Raw genomic sequence first — 15,243 nt, forward strand, 5'->3', positions numbered from 1 at the left:
CAGATTTGACATTGCGCGCTGCTTCGTACCCTCACTCTGTGAAATGTAACATAACAATTGTGACGTCACAAAGTAATTGAGATATTGCGCACTGCTTCGTACCGTCACTCTGTGAAATGTTACATTTTCGAACAAAACAAACGTCACAAAGCGGTTCTGACATCGTGCGCTGCTTCTTGGGGTCAGCCCAGCCTAGGGTCCCTTCAACACCACATACACGACTTCTCGGTTCGCATTTTCCCCATTTTCCCCTTCTTTTGTTTAAGATTTTGATCCAAAATATAAAACAAATATACCACTTTGCCTAATTTCGAGTTTCAGGTTAAAACTATAGGCTTCGGTGCGTCCAAAAGAACTATTCACTTTTTTCTTTGAGCCACCTTGGTCCTCTTTCATAAAACTTGTTATCAGTGACAACTGCCACATTTCTGTGACAAATTTGCTTTGAGCCAATCAGATGCAAGGATTCAGTAGCTTATAACAACTATGACAACTTGTCACTGATAACAAATTTAAAATATGTAAAGAGGCCCATCTGCACATACATGTGTACATGTAGTTAATCAGGAACCTTCAAGGCAAAATATTCAAAATGTGAAGCGCGGTTCTAGGGCAATTAATGACCCCCTGGAATTACCCCAAGTCCCCTTAACTCCAAACCAGTTACCTTGTCACTAAGCAGTATTTAGCCGGGGGCAATTGTTCCCAAGTGGGGATAATTGTTCTGATCAGTGGTGAAAAGCAAGTGTCGTATCCTAAAAAGCAAATTGTGACACTAATAACAATTGCGCAGTGCTTCATATGGATGTAAGATCCCCCATCACACTATCATCACCTCATATTTTACCCTTTAATGTTTTATGATAAATCAAATTTGATCACAAATATGTAAAAATAAAATAGGGGTCGGCATACACATTCTGCCTAAATTTGAGTTTTTAAAACTTTCGACGTTGCCAGTTATTCCAAAAGCAATATTTGCTTCGGGGTGTGGTAGTATATACTCTCTAAATTCCTTAGATTGGAAATCAATCTACAGAGTATAAGATTGTCGTGAGGAAAAAATCAAAATTAGACTGAGAAAAAATGATTGACCTCTAAGTCTATTAGTTTCTGATTTTCAATCTCATTTGGGATTTGTCCCTCATCTCAGTCGAAATAATTTAGAGAGTACGGCATAATAGTTTGGTACTGTACATAAAAAAAAAACAAAAAAACAAACAAACAAACTCTCAAGGCAAACTGTATTAATTTTGTATAATGTCTTTAAAAAAAAACAACAACTTGGGAAGGACGGAGATTTTCTTATTTCTTAATAATCTATCTTAGCAGAAGGAACGACCTGTTTGGCCGTGGGCCAGAATGTAGTATTCACGCAGGCCTCCGAATGGCGCACGCACCAATCTATTACATTTACTTCCGGGGCCGGGGACATTCAAAGTAGGCCAAAGTTCACAGACCGATAATAAATGGAAAGACCGTGAATACAGCGTGCGAGAACTCATGAAGAATTCGTGAAAATGGCGTTTAGATGTGTATTATTAGTATTCGTTACTTTATTAACAATACACAGTGTATCTGGTGAGTATGACCAAGCTGAATTTTCTCTCGATGTTGCTCTCTGGAGCGAATTAGAATGTGATAGGGGCTCGTAGTTACGAATACAAGTATGGCTGTGTGTACTGAGATGCAAAATGGCGTCTTGTTTTGGGTTTCGACGCGAGCTCCGCGCCACGCACTGTCTCTGCAGGTTCTCTCGCAGGGCAGCCGAGCGAAGCTGGGGAGAGCACACCCTTCGCTGTAGCGTAATGTGCATCCAAGACCTGCTACTCGCTTGCGACATTCTCATCCATTTCAGAATGACATTTTGGGGTATTATCATGTGTTGAGAATTATTAATTTACAGTTATCTTTTAGTGGCAGCAGAATCTCATATTGTGTAGAACTGAATGAAAATGTGATGAAGTGTAGAGACCCAGTCGATTTTTGTCTTGATAGAAATTCTTATGCCATGCCCATCTGCAAACCAGACACTGCATAGCTGCACTGTCTGTGAGTGTGATTGAGTTGCCACTTGTGCTGTAGAATCTAGCCCTAGTTACAGTGTAAATTTACAGACATTAATCATGTACACTTGTAGAAATGCACACCTACCATTTCCTTCCGTAATTTGTCAATGAAAACTTCTTGTGGCTATCAGTATCAGAAATGTCAAGATCAAGATGAAATTTCATAGCCAATTAGTGAATTACAGAAGAAAAGTAGCTTGGCCTAATTTTTACTCAAATGTACGCCGATCGACGGCTGCGTCAGCGTAGCATGATGGATAATCGATTATGTGGAAGAGCGATATATAACGATGATAATCGATCATTGTAGTCTGTGATACAGGCGCTTGTTTGGTGTTTAACCACAGTTACGTCGGCTCGATAGTCAAAAGTGGAAGAAAGTGATCTTGATGCGTCTGTTGTTATTGTTTTAGTTAATTTTTTCTTGCGTGTGACTGTATATCTGTCAACATTTTTTGTTGACTAAATGATGAGAGGATAATGTGTACAAAACAGTGAAAGATATATAGGGTAAAAGCCCCAATTTTCGGACACTTATAAAAGCTTTTTTGCAATATTTATTCAATTCAAATAATTTTCCACAAAATGAAATCGATAATAATGTTTGTTACATATATCAAACTAATTTTTCTTCATATTGATTTTCTCAAACCGATCATAAAATTTCACAAAATCCCCAAATATTATCACCTTGTCAATTCCCCAAAATTCGGACAGCGTCTCCAAAATCCGGACATGCGTGCAATGTCAGTACGCATACAAGGCCGCTGAAAAATCTGCGCGCGCCATACCTTCTTGATGCAAGGTTGCATTGGGGATGTTGCGGCGCCCGATCGTGTCCGAATTTTGGGGACTCTGCACTTGCATTCAGCCCTGTACATTTATTCACTGCATCGGCACGTATGGAGATTTTGTTTTTCTTTTGTGTTTTTGAGGATACCATCACACTCTAAGCTTGCGATAAGCGAAAAATCTCGCAACAGAACGGCATAATTTTTCAATTTTTAGCGCTTTTTCGGCGACCCCGATTCTTTACACGCGCTTTGGAAAGGTCGCGGCGATTCCGCGATTTTGACGGCAAAATTTGGGATTTTAGATGGATTTTTGGAGGTGACTCAGGCATTTTCGCGTGGTGAACGAGTGTGGTAGTATGTGAAACGATGTGATATGCTTGTGCTGTGACAGTCGACTTTGCTGCCTTGTGATAAGTGGTAAGTGTCCGGATATTGGAGGCCGGCCAAAAATTGGGGTTCTTACTCTATATATATAAAAAAATTAAAATTATCCATCATGAATATTGCACAATAAAATGAACCTTTACTACAAAACAAAAGCAAATATTGGGGTTGCAGTTCTTGTACACATAATTAAAAAATGAAATGGAAAAATAAATACTATCATAAAAACAATTATTCATACTATAAATCAAACTTATAAATTAAAAACATATTACCATGTCAATTTCAATATTCTGTTTCCACAGTGCCGTGAGTATGTTTTAAGGTAGAATGAGCACTTTATAAGAATCCCACTATAATACATGATTGTACACTTTTTCTGACGCTATTCTCATTAACTTACTATCATTAGGCCTATTCTTGCGGTCGGCTACACGTCACTTCCGGTTGACTGGAGTGAAAACAAACAGCTTGCAAGCGCTAAGCCTGCATAATGCGCATACTGCATGCTGTGCATGTGCGACGCGTATAATTTATGTGCAACTCTACGCAGACATGGGGACTGTTTTTCATTATTCATTTTGTCATTTGTGCCATCATTCATGAGATACATGCATCATGTCTTGCCAGCAATATAATAATCTGGATCCTGTCGATCGATCGGTCCCGGTATTTTGCCAAGTTGAAGGCAGTCGGACTGGACCTGTGCCCGTATGAAATCGCGGCAGGACTCTGGATCAACGACCCGACAAAGTGGCCAGATGTGCAGTAGAACCTCTTTGAGTAGGCCCTACCCCGATATCTACGCTTACTTAGTACCTCTTAGAAACTTCAGGTAGGTCTATAGGCCTAACGTTAGTACTGTAGTAGGCTTAGGGTAGGGCCTAATTTAGGGTAGGCCTAGGGCCTAATCCTGCCGCCTGCACAGCTACAGTAGTACAGCTTGCGCTAGCGCTATGCTCGCGGGGCGCCCCGGCAGAAAACACGTACAGCGTTACCACTCCAGGCTCACGCGACTGTTTGTTTTCACTCCACCGCTATCCATGACCCCGTGACACGCAAAATACCCGGATGTCCGACCATGAGAATATGTAGATTACTAGAAACAAATCCCCTTTAAATTCAACTTCCTTCTCATCTTTTCTCTCTCTTTCTTCTCTCTCTCTCTCCCTCCTAAGTTCTAGCCTTACCTTTTTCTTCCACTTTTCCTTCAACCTCATTCTATTCCCTTCAACACTTTATACTCAAATCATATTATCAACTTATGTCATGATAAAATCAGTACTTGCCACAATTTTTAAAGAAAGGACGTCAAAATCCTCGTATGAATAATCTGTATCAATAATTTAGATAGTGATAATCATGATAGTGGCAATGATCCTTGAGAAAAAAAAAATATGAAAAAGATAGTAGGCCCTACACGTATTGCACAAGTCGTGTTCGATATTGTTAGTAAGCGGCTAATTAGAGACTACCAGAATCGATTATAATCGTTGACATCCTTCTCTGCGAAATCGATGCACTACTTACTATGTCGGAGACTATGTTCGCGACCGATGTACTTTTCAACTCCGATTTCTCATTTTTCTTCCCTTTTCGGCTTTCTAATTCCATGAAAACTCTCTGATAGTGATAGTGGTTCAATTTAGCATCTCCAATAGCTGCACAAAATTTGATTGATAAACGGTGAAGCGAACGGTAGGTGTGTATTTCTACATGATTACCGGGTCCTTTGTGTATGAAATTTGCGCACATTTGACTCATTATCCCAGAAAGGGTCTGAAACTTACTTCCAATTTCTCCTGTAAATCTGAACCAAATTGGTCATCGGGAAGTGTCGATATCGATGTTGACTTTGTGTCGTCGCTCAAAACAGCTCGCTCTTTGCAGTCCATCGTGGTGTGCATTGCCTGCACAATCAGAAACTGAAGTTAGCAGTTCAATATTATGCAACAAATCTATCAAGTAACCTGGACCACGTTTCATAAAGCTTGTTATCAATAGCAAGTTAAGATAGTTGATATAAGCTATTGAAATCTTTGCATCTGATTGGCTGAGAGTGAGAGCAAATTTTTTCATAGAAACAGGACCCGAGAGCAACAAATCAATGGTTTTACATCTGATCTGGTTCAAGTTCATGTGAATAATTGGAAATAAGCTGTCAAGTATATCCTGTGATTTTGGTGCACTTTGGTTCTGTGGAATTTGAGATCTCTACATGGATATGGAAGCACATTTGGAGCTCAAATAAATGACAGATGTTGAGAGGATTATGATCGAAATTATTTTATACTTTTAATCTCAAAATACTCCAAAGCAACTTGTTATCGTCTCAGCCAGTTTTTCTGTAGAGCCCTTCAATATATTGCAAGTAAATTCCAGATGGTTGAAGATTAATTTTATGGCTTTAAAGTTGCAGTCAGGGTTGGGTTAAAGTCAGAATCAAGGTTGAGGGTAAACTCACATCCGATCATCCCAATTCCATTCAGTGTTTACTTTGTGAATTTGTATGTGGAAGACCACAAAATGATTTTCTTGAATTATAAGGAACTGATTTCTTCTGTGCTGTTTGAAATGCATAGGAAGAAATGTGTGGTAAAAATCTTCTACCAATAGTACCATGTACATGTACTGTACAAGTGTACAGTAAGAATAAAGATGAATATTCTGTACAATTAGTGTGTTCATAGTATCAAATTACATGTCTCTCTGACAAATAATCCCCGTGAGCTGTGGCAAAATGCAATATTGTACACGGTAATTTTCAACACTTTCGAGGGGATTTCCCATCTGGTACACTAGAGATTAAAGAAATTCCTGCAATATAGAAATAAACTTGGCTTGAAGTACAAATTGTGCATTCTTATCCGTAGTACATCCTTCTCTTTCCAAATTGTTATGAGTGGGACTAATGAAGCACTAAGTTAACAGATTGATTGCATAATGCCAAGACAGCATACAAGCAATATCCTACTTTAGAAATTGCTGGACAGTTTTTGAAATGGGAGGTTTTTTATTTTTATGTGGGTGTTGTATACTTTAATGCCAACATGAATATTAGTAAACTAGTAAAAAGCTTGAACAACTAAACCACTTAAATACATGAGTATGTAAGAAGCAATTTAAAAACCTGAAAGTGTGTGTGTGTGTGTGTGGGGGGGGGGGGGGGGGGGGGTGGTGGTGGTGGTGATTGAATTGATCTTCATTTGCGAGCTCTAAATCCCAAATGTGACTTTGATTGATAGCTAAATGCATGCTCTGTATTTTGTGATAATGCCTATTTTTCCTCCAGATTAATATGATGTGCCACAAAAATGAAGAAAAAAGAACAAGAAAAAAAAAACAACAAATTTCCAAACCACGATTCTGGCTTTGACATCGCCTGTCAATCATTGCTAAAGTACTGATATGATTAACAAAAGACACAGGAATGCACCTTACACTAGACTGTCTTTTACTTTAGCAATGATTGACAGATGTCACTGGCAGAATCCTGGTTTTGATGTGTTTTTTTTTTGTGTGGGTGTATCCAAGTAATCTGAGGAAAAAAAAAAAAAAATTATGAAATACATGACACTTATTTAGATACTTTTTTGTCCACAGAAGTGATGCCCAGGGTAGCCTATATCATTATGAATCAATGTACAAGTCAACTTGTGTTTGCATGGCAGAGTTCATCTAAATCTACAATGTACTTTATTTTGTAGAAGCACAATGGCAGCCTCAAACAGATAGTGACGTTGTCAAGGTGCTGTTACCATACCCCAGTGCTTTCATTTCACTTGTCTTAACGTTATTCGTGTGTCTAATATTCTCATTAAGGCAGCTGTCATGTTTTATGGTAGTGTAAATATATTCATGCACTGCATACAAGTGTATTCCTGCAGTAACAATTTCCCTTTCCTCAATTCCAATCTCAGTTAGAAATTGCTGCAAGCATGCCTGTATTATACTTTTGTGTTCATTTGAAAACTTCAAGATGAAGATTAGTATGATATAGAATACTGAATGTTTTCTGTATGTGCTGTAAATACAATGTGAGCAATTGCATAATTATTGCCACAATATTGTCTTATAAACAGTGAATGAATAACAGATTTCTTAGTCTTCACTTAAAATTTGTGCGTTAATGTGCTTTGATGCACATATTTGCCCATGGGTAATTCTATTCCAGCAGGTATGTGCTTGCCATGTTTTTTTAATGTACCGCAGTGGGCAGCAATTGAAGAGCAATTCAAAGAAAAAGGAAGAAGAAGAAGAAAAAAAAAAACAACCCACAGTATCTATCAATCGTTTCTCTTTAATATTCAAAGGAATGTGCGATGAAATGACACGTAACAAATATTTACAAATGGTACATACCCGTGATATCCCCCATTACCACATAATCCAAATGGTACATTGTATTGACCTTTTCTATTCATATCCTGTTTATAATATATATATCAGAGGAGATATATTTGTGGGATTACTTGAATAGTGTTTGCACTGCTGGCCGTGTAGAAATGAATGGAAAACAATGTGGGTATGAGATCGGATCATACAAACATGTAGTCTACTTCATATTTGCACTTATGATTGTAAATATACTGTGTAGGCTAGAAAGAATAATATCCTAGACTAACTTACATGTACATGTATGTCCCAAGTACAAATATTGTAGCAAGATATGAAACTGGATAGGAGATTTAATGATTCATGCTGTACTGTTCTGTCATTTTGGTTTACCCCCCCCCCCCCCCCTACACACACACACACACACACACACACACACACACACATAAAAAAACCTGTAACAGGATGGGGAAAAAAGGAGATTGATTTACATCAGAAAAGATTCCAAACGAAAATCCAAACCTGCATTAAAGTTTAGTTGAAAATATTCTACTTTTATTCTCTGTGTAGGAGTGAGTCTACAGTGTAGTTGGACTATTAGAATGTCTGTCACAAAGAAACTAAGGCTTTCTGCAGATGGGTATCGTCTTACATAGAGTGCCTTTGCATTTTATGAATATTTGATGCTTTCAAGTAGTTTGATGTATTTTCATCTACTAATAGAAAAACAACTACAAAAACAACTCAACTAAGCACAAAAGTGTTGCTGTAATGTAGTCAATAGACCAGGTATTTTATTTGTTTATTAATTTATTTATTTTCATTATTATTATTATTATTTTTTGTGGGGGGGGGGACTTAAAGGAAAATATCACTTTGTATACTGATTTACATTTTTGGTATGCATGATTTCATTTTATTTTCCTTTATTCCCCCCTCCACTGTGATAGAAAATTCTGCATTAAATTCAGTTGGAAAATGTACACACCTTGCTCTTTTTTATTGCTGTAGGAGGTGGGGGGGGGGGGTGGGGGGAGGTAATTTCACAGACTATTTTGTTGTGACTTTTCTTATGCAAATTCTCCCTAACAAAAATTTTCTGATGATTGTCCTGTGATTTGTTTGTTGTCTCCCTTGGATTTCCCTTGGATATAGTGGGCTGAGGCCTGTTAGTGTATGAGCCCTTCTTAACCCCTCTCCCCGTGTCCCTGCCCCTCTGCCTCCCCTGCACTCCCCCCTCCCCAATTGGAGCAGCTGATGACAGGAGAGCTTTGCGGGTTGTCATTTCATGGTGGTGAGAGCACCGGGGATGGCATTATTGCAAAGATACACACTGATGCTTCCAGTATAAAGCGAAGAGTGTTAAAAGTCAGTCTACTGTATGTGCAATGTACAATACATAAGAATTGGCTTTTCAAGTGTAGTATCATTACATTCCCACAGTCAGTGCATTGTTAGCATGAAGGTATAGGACTACTGTATAAGCTGTTATTTTCACGAATTTCGCGAATCACAGTTGGATCGCTAATTTAACAACACGCGAAAATGACTCCATGTGCTGTGTTAGTAGAGCATTACGTAAGTGTCGGCGTCGATTCGCGAGAACAACATCTCGCGAAAATGTCTATTATGACCTCGTCATTCGCGAAAATATCTGTATGCAAAAATAACAGCGTATACAGTACTGTAAAACATATATTCGCGGCACGAAATTTTTGCGAATTGGAGCCAACGGCCTTTTTCGTGGCAAGAAATTTTCGCGAATTGCTTCTTGCGTTCCATGCATATAGTGTAGATAAGAAATTTCGCGTGCATTTTAATTTCGCGAATCTTGGCGCTCGCGAAATTCGCGAAATTAAAATGCACGCGAACATTTCTCGTTTTACAGTATACAGTGTAGGTTGCTGCAATGTTCAGATATACATGTACTACATTGTATACACAGTACAGTAATATAGCTGTAGTACACTGTATGTTCAACATTCATATGGTATATACGTGGGCGTGATACATAAAGTGCATATGCCAGGTGTATACAAATGCACCAAGCTGTTCACTATGATGTTTGGATACACTGGATTGATGCTGCTGTGGTAGAAGGCATGATGCGTATTCATGCTGGTGGAGCTGTACTACATGAATGAGTGCGATGAGCCATTACACGGCATACAAGTACTGGCGTGTGAAGGTGCAGTGGCGCTCCATTCCATGTACGTTAACTCTATTAAACCAATAGTGTAAGAATCAATTACACAGAAGAGTGGAAGTTGCCACGTAATTGGATGTGAAATGAGAAAGTCATGGAATTTTTAAAGACTTTGTACGTATTCATGGACAGTGATGTACCACGCGGGAAATATAGATGAGACTAAGATGCCATAGGGGGACAACTTCTCCATTGTATGATACATTGTACAATGTATATGATGTTGATGTAACAATGATATGTTATGTACAGTGTAGCAGTGTTGAGATACTGAATCTGTAATGGGGGGGGGGGGTGTGAATAGCTGTTTAATGCTTAATATTTAGCAATGGCTGTGCAATCCGTCAGATGGGCTACCATGTCATATATCATGGAAATGAAAATCTATCAAGCTTGCAGTTGATTGAAATAGTACACTATACACAATTTGATGTGGTGTTATCGCCATACTTTTATCAACACGCATCCTTGGAATTCTAGAACTCATGACTGTTCTAGGATTTGACCCTCTCTTGAATATCCAATGATAATCATCAATGTTATTAGGTATCAAAACAGGATGTGAAGTTAGTTTCTGTTTTTCGAGAGACCTGAAATTTGTTGTGCATTGCAACAAGGTAAAAAAATAATGCCACAGTTTGTATAAAAATTGCATGAAATTCTCTTCCTTACCCCTCCCTCTTGTCCATGTAGGGCAGTGATTTAGGTCCGTGTGCGTTTATCTAATTTCAAACATTTTCACAACATAAACTGTGATGTACACTTTTCCAGATACTTCTGGAGAAGATTACTTCTGTTTTGTATGTTTTATCAAGTAATACTATAGGGAAAATCTCATTGAATTTGGATAATGAATAAACAAGCAAAAATATGCCTGATATTCGAATTCAAAATGAGACTTCAGATTGCTCAGAAAGGTGGCGACTTCAGGCATTGAGCATCAAAGGCACAAACGCAGCTGTGGTATTCTTTCGTGCATTTTCAAGGTCCTGTATACCTTTTGGGAACAGTGATTTAAAATGTTCAAGATATCACATTTGATGCATACGTGCAGGTCTATTGTATCACAAAACATCCTACCTATGTAACATTTTTGCAATAAAGCCTAAAATATAAGGAGATATCAGTATTTTTCTCAATAAACCATAACTGTAGATGGTTTAGTCTGGAAACATACAATATTATAACTATTGTTCAAATTTTGTGTATTTAAAAATACTAAACATCAATTGTACAGATTCAAATTTTTACAGTGGTTGTTTCTATTCCTATGCACATTTCAGAACTGTTTTGAAGCACTAATGCTGGGTTTTTGTTTCATCTGCAAATGGTAAATTATGCCTTTAAGGAAACTGACAGCTGTTTGAATAGTTCTAGCCAGTTGGAACTCCAGCTCTTGAACCGCCCTGGTTCTGCCTTCCTACCCACACAAGAAAAATATGGGCGAATGATGCAGACCCCCTCGTGGTTCACCCCAGGTCACTAGTGATAGTCTGCAAGTGGTGTCAACCAGGCACATTGTGACAAACGAAAAAGAAAATTTACAATACCCTCGGCTGAAATGTGCAAATTGGATCTACACTTGGACGCATTTTTGTTGGATGCCAAGTGGCAGGAGTAATGGCCATTGTTGGAACATAGAGAGCATGCAGTGGAGGGTTACTCTTTTTTACCTCACATTTTTGTCTCTGTCTATAAAAGGAAATAAGAAGAATGTACTATTAAAGTACTACTTGTTTTACTCGGCAGCTTTTGATATAAAGTTTTGTGTGTGATAATACATGAGAAGACAGTTTGAAAAGATGCCCACCATTACTTTTATGCTGTTTTTCATGCCGTTCTTATTATTGTGCCAAAAATATGACAGGTGTCATGAAAAATACCAGACATTTTGTATGTAACGTTTATTGCAGGAAAGGTAAAAAAAGTTGTTTTATTTTTTTAAAACAAATACTTGATGCGTTTTCAGCCCTCAGAAAACTGCAGCGCTGTTTGAAAGGTTGGCATCACTGATTTGGGTGCAAATTTTTTGAAACATGAGTGTGCAACATGCTTGTCTTGTTTGTATGTACACGTTTGTATGTAACGTTTGTATGCAACGTTTATTGCAGGAAAGGTAAAAAAAGTTGTTTTATTTTTTAAAACAAATACTTCCAAGGTGCGTTTTCAGCCCTCAGAAAACTGTAGTGCTATTTTAAAGGTTGGCATCACTGATTTGGGTGCAAATTTTTTGAAACATGAGTGTGCAACATGCTTGCGTTTAACACACTCACATGCACACAGACACGCAAATGAGCTTCTGCAATTAAAATGTCATTTTTTCCCCCACAATCTGCAGGAAGGACAGGGGTAAGGTGCGCTTGTAACTCTGAGCAGTGTCAGATGACAAACAACACATGCGTGCTGGAAAATGACGAGGCCATCTGTGTTTTCCGCCTGGCGCGCGTGGACCAGAACGGGAAGAAGAACGTGCCCAAGAAGTTCCTCGTGTGCGAGAACAACCCGCACGGGGCGAAGGAGCGGCGGTTCTCCTGCCAGAGCCCGCCGCCCAGTCCGCGCTACATATCGATATGCTGCCACGACAAGGATTACTGCAACGCGCAGTTGGCGGAGAACGTCTCGCTAGAGCCACTGGTGACAGAGGCGCCCCCACCAGGTAGGTGACGTTGGTTGTTACTAGTGGCGATGTAAGGCAATCCTCAATATCGCATATAAATGAAAACATTTTGTAGCTAGTGGTCAGGTCCGTATGCTGGCTGTACACTGCAAGCAAGTAAATGAGGTGATCTTACCCACCAATGCGCACCATGAAAAAGTCAGGCATGGTCTCACTTTCAAAGTTCACATACATTTCCGGTAATGTAGCCTTACAGTGCAGTGGGCACGAGCAGAAGATTATGTGATAATCACATCTCATTGTTTCCCTTTTGATCTGACAATGAAAAACAGTGTCACTTTACAACAGGAATGCAAAATGTATTTCAGAGCTTCTAAAACTTGATATTTTTTTTCCCAACATGTAACGATTGCTGAGAAAATCTACAAAACTATAGTTGTTTGGAGATAGAGATACATGTGTAGTGCTCCATGTTTTTTGTGTGCGATCAAATGTAGCTCGTCGCGCTGTGCACCAGCGTAGCGTTGTCAACACATTATTACAGAAATTAAAGTCACCACCATTTTGCGTTTTTACAGTTATATGCGATAGGGAGAATTGTCTTCATTTGAGGGTCATAGTGTGGATTCTCATGCAGACACAGGCTTATTACTCCTCAATTTGTCTGCTAGTACTGCATACGCCATATATTTAGCTGGTCGTGAATTTTGACGTTGTGACAGTTTTGTTTGTGGTGGAGTTCGCAAACTTTGAGTACAGCAATGGATGGGGAACTTTAGAATTGCCTGCATCCATTCCCACAGTAGGTACATCTATGCCAAAACTTGGGCTTCCTAAACTTCATTATCACGCACCTTGTTCATGTACTGTGTACGGCATACCAGTACATGGACGTGAGCGAGTCGCATTCATTTTGGGATGAGATTGAATATTTTAATGGGTGTTGTTAAATTTCATGATATAACACCCGGCTTGCAAAAAATTCACAGAAATGAAAACCTGGGGATGATTATGGCGTATACAGTACACGATGTCAGCATTCAAATTGATGCTCTGACTGATTGTAAGTCATTACTGGTGCGAAGCGGCTCCCTTGGAAACGAGGTCCTTCGATGGTAGAGGACCTCCTGTGACATTGACGCAAGCACTTTTTGTTGCCCAATTGCAGCAAGGACTTTTGGTATTGTAGTTGTGCAATTTCTCATGTGGTAATGTGATGTGCAGTTCGATTCACACCTGTGCCTTGTCACGAGGTTTCCTCCAGCAATTTTGTCTTTCCCCCTCGTAAGCACCTCCATGCATTATTGAGAAGAGGAGATTTGGCCAACGGCTATGGTGAGATCCCTCCAGCTACACAGCCAGAAATGATGTGTGTGACTGTGTTTGTTTTGTTTTGTTTAATTGTTCGTTTTTGTGTTGAGAGGGAGGGAGGTTTAAAGGGAATAGTCTTGACATTGGTCGGAAGAGAACTTTCGTTCCTCGCCATGATACCTTATTGGAAGGTCAAGGCTGGGGGAGGGGGCCAGAGTCATTGGTATTTTGGGGCACCCCAAATCCAGTGAGGAGTATAGCAGCACAGAGAGTGGCAGATGGAAGTCGACAGTAACTTTATAGAGAAATATGGATGCAGGTTGATGAAGAGGAAATGGGTACTTCATTGTTTATCGCTTGATGCCTTCATTGTTTCCTGACAGTATGTGTTCTGCAGCAATGTTTGCGGATGTGCCCTTCCTGCATAGCTCCTGTAATGCCCTACTTTGCACATTGCACCCTTCAAATCAGAACATTTCAGTAGTTTCTGTTAAATTGTGCTGATTGATATTTCTGATCCGGGCACCAAGTGTAATGACCCAACTCCTGCCAAACACGCATTGTAGGCATAAGTACACGTAGGGGAAATTTTGTAGCTATCTGTTCCTTTCAGTTTCTGTTACATTTCCTCTAATTGTAGTTCTGTGGGGAAAAAAAAGAAAAAAAAAAAGAAAGGAATTTTCAAGTACTTGCCCTAGATCCACCATCAGCAAGAATTATCTGCAAAGCAGACCAAAAAATATTATTTCTCTTTTGTTTCTGTCCCCCTCCTCCTCTCCCATTGTATGAATAGTAGCATGGTATCAAGTGGTTTTGATGTGATGTCTGGACTCCCAAGTGTGGGAGGAGGGACAAGTTGTTACCCCTTGATGATCAATGATTGTCTGGGCCGCACTCGATGAAGAACTTGATGAAGTATTGCAACAGTGTCGCCATAGCAACGGCTGAAAGACCCACAGCTGATTATGTGTTGCCATGGGGAAATGTGTCTGTTGTGGGGTGTGATGCGGGAAGATGGAGTATACCCTGGGGAGACTGGAGACAAGCTTGAAGGCAGCATAACAAAGATATCAGAGTCTGTCAGAAACTCAGATGGAAGGATATAGATAAATTGAATTAATGACCATGTGAATTGTGTGAACGATCACATGACTTGAATTAATGACCATGTGAATTGTGTGAATGATCACATGACATGAAGTACAGGTGTTTTGGTTTGTACCTCTGTCGTGTGTATGCACTAGTGGTACTAAACTTCCTGTACACCATGCATCTTTTATCAATTTTATCCTCCGAGGAAAACCTGCTTTTCACTGGATTACGGAATCATATCACAGCAAATTCACGTATATTACCTTGATAGTATATCAGTTTGACACCTGAGAAGTTTGCAGACATACATTCAAATTGTACACTAGTTTAAACATGCCTACTAGTGAAATATGTGTTGGTGCTGAAATTGCAAATTAATATTTCATTATAGTGCAATGTTTATTTTAGCTAATCATACGTTAAAAAGTACAGTGC

General features: G+C 39.2%; 1 protein-coding gene across 1 annotated transcript in view; it reads left to right on the forward strand.

The window, feature by feature from the left end:
• The first annotated feature begins 1,460 nt into the window (after positions 1-1,460).
• Positions 1,461-15,243, forward strand: part of LOC139717029 (TGF-beta receptor type-1-like) — a 62,160-nt gene continuing 48,377 nt past the window's right edge. Inside the window, exons 1-2 of the mRNA XM_071628543.1 lie at positions 1,461-1,581; positions 12,127-12,444. Coding sequence (XP_071484644.1) covers positions 1,521-1,581; positions 12,127-12,444 — 379 coding nt within the window. The 5' untranslated portion in view covers positions 1,461-1,520. The remainder of the gene's footprint in view (positions 1,582-12,126; positions 12,445-15,243) is intronic.

This window comes from Diadema antillarum, unplaced genomic scaffold (genome assembly GCF_040938485.1).
Source record: "Diadema antillarum isolate AM-2024a unplaced genomic scaffold, OU_Dant_1.0 scf00000071, whole genome shotgun sequence".
NCBI lineage: Eukaryota > Metazoa > Echinodermata > Echinoidea > Diadematoida > Diadematidae > Diadema > Diadema antillarum.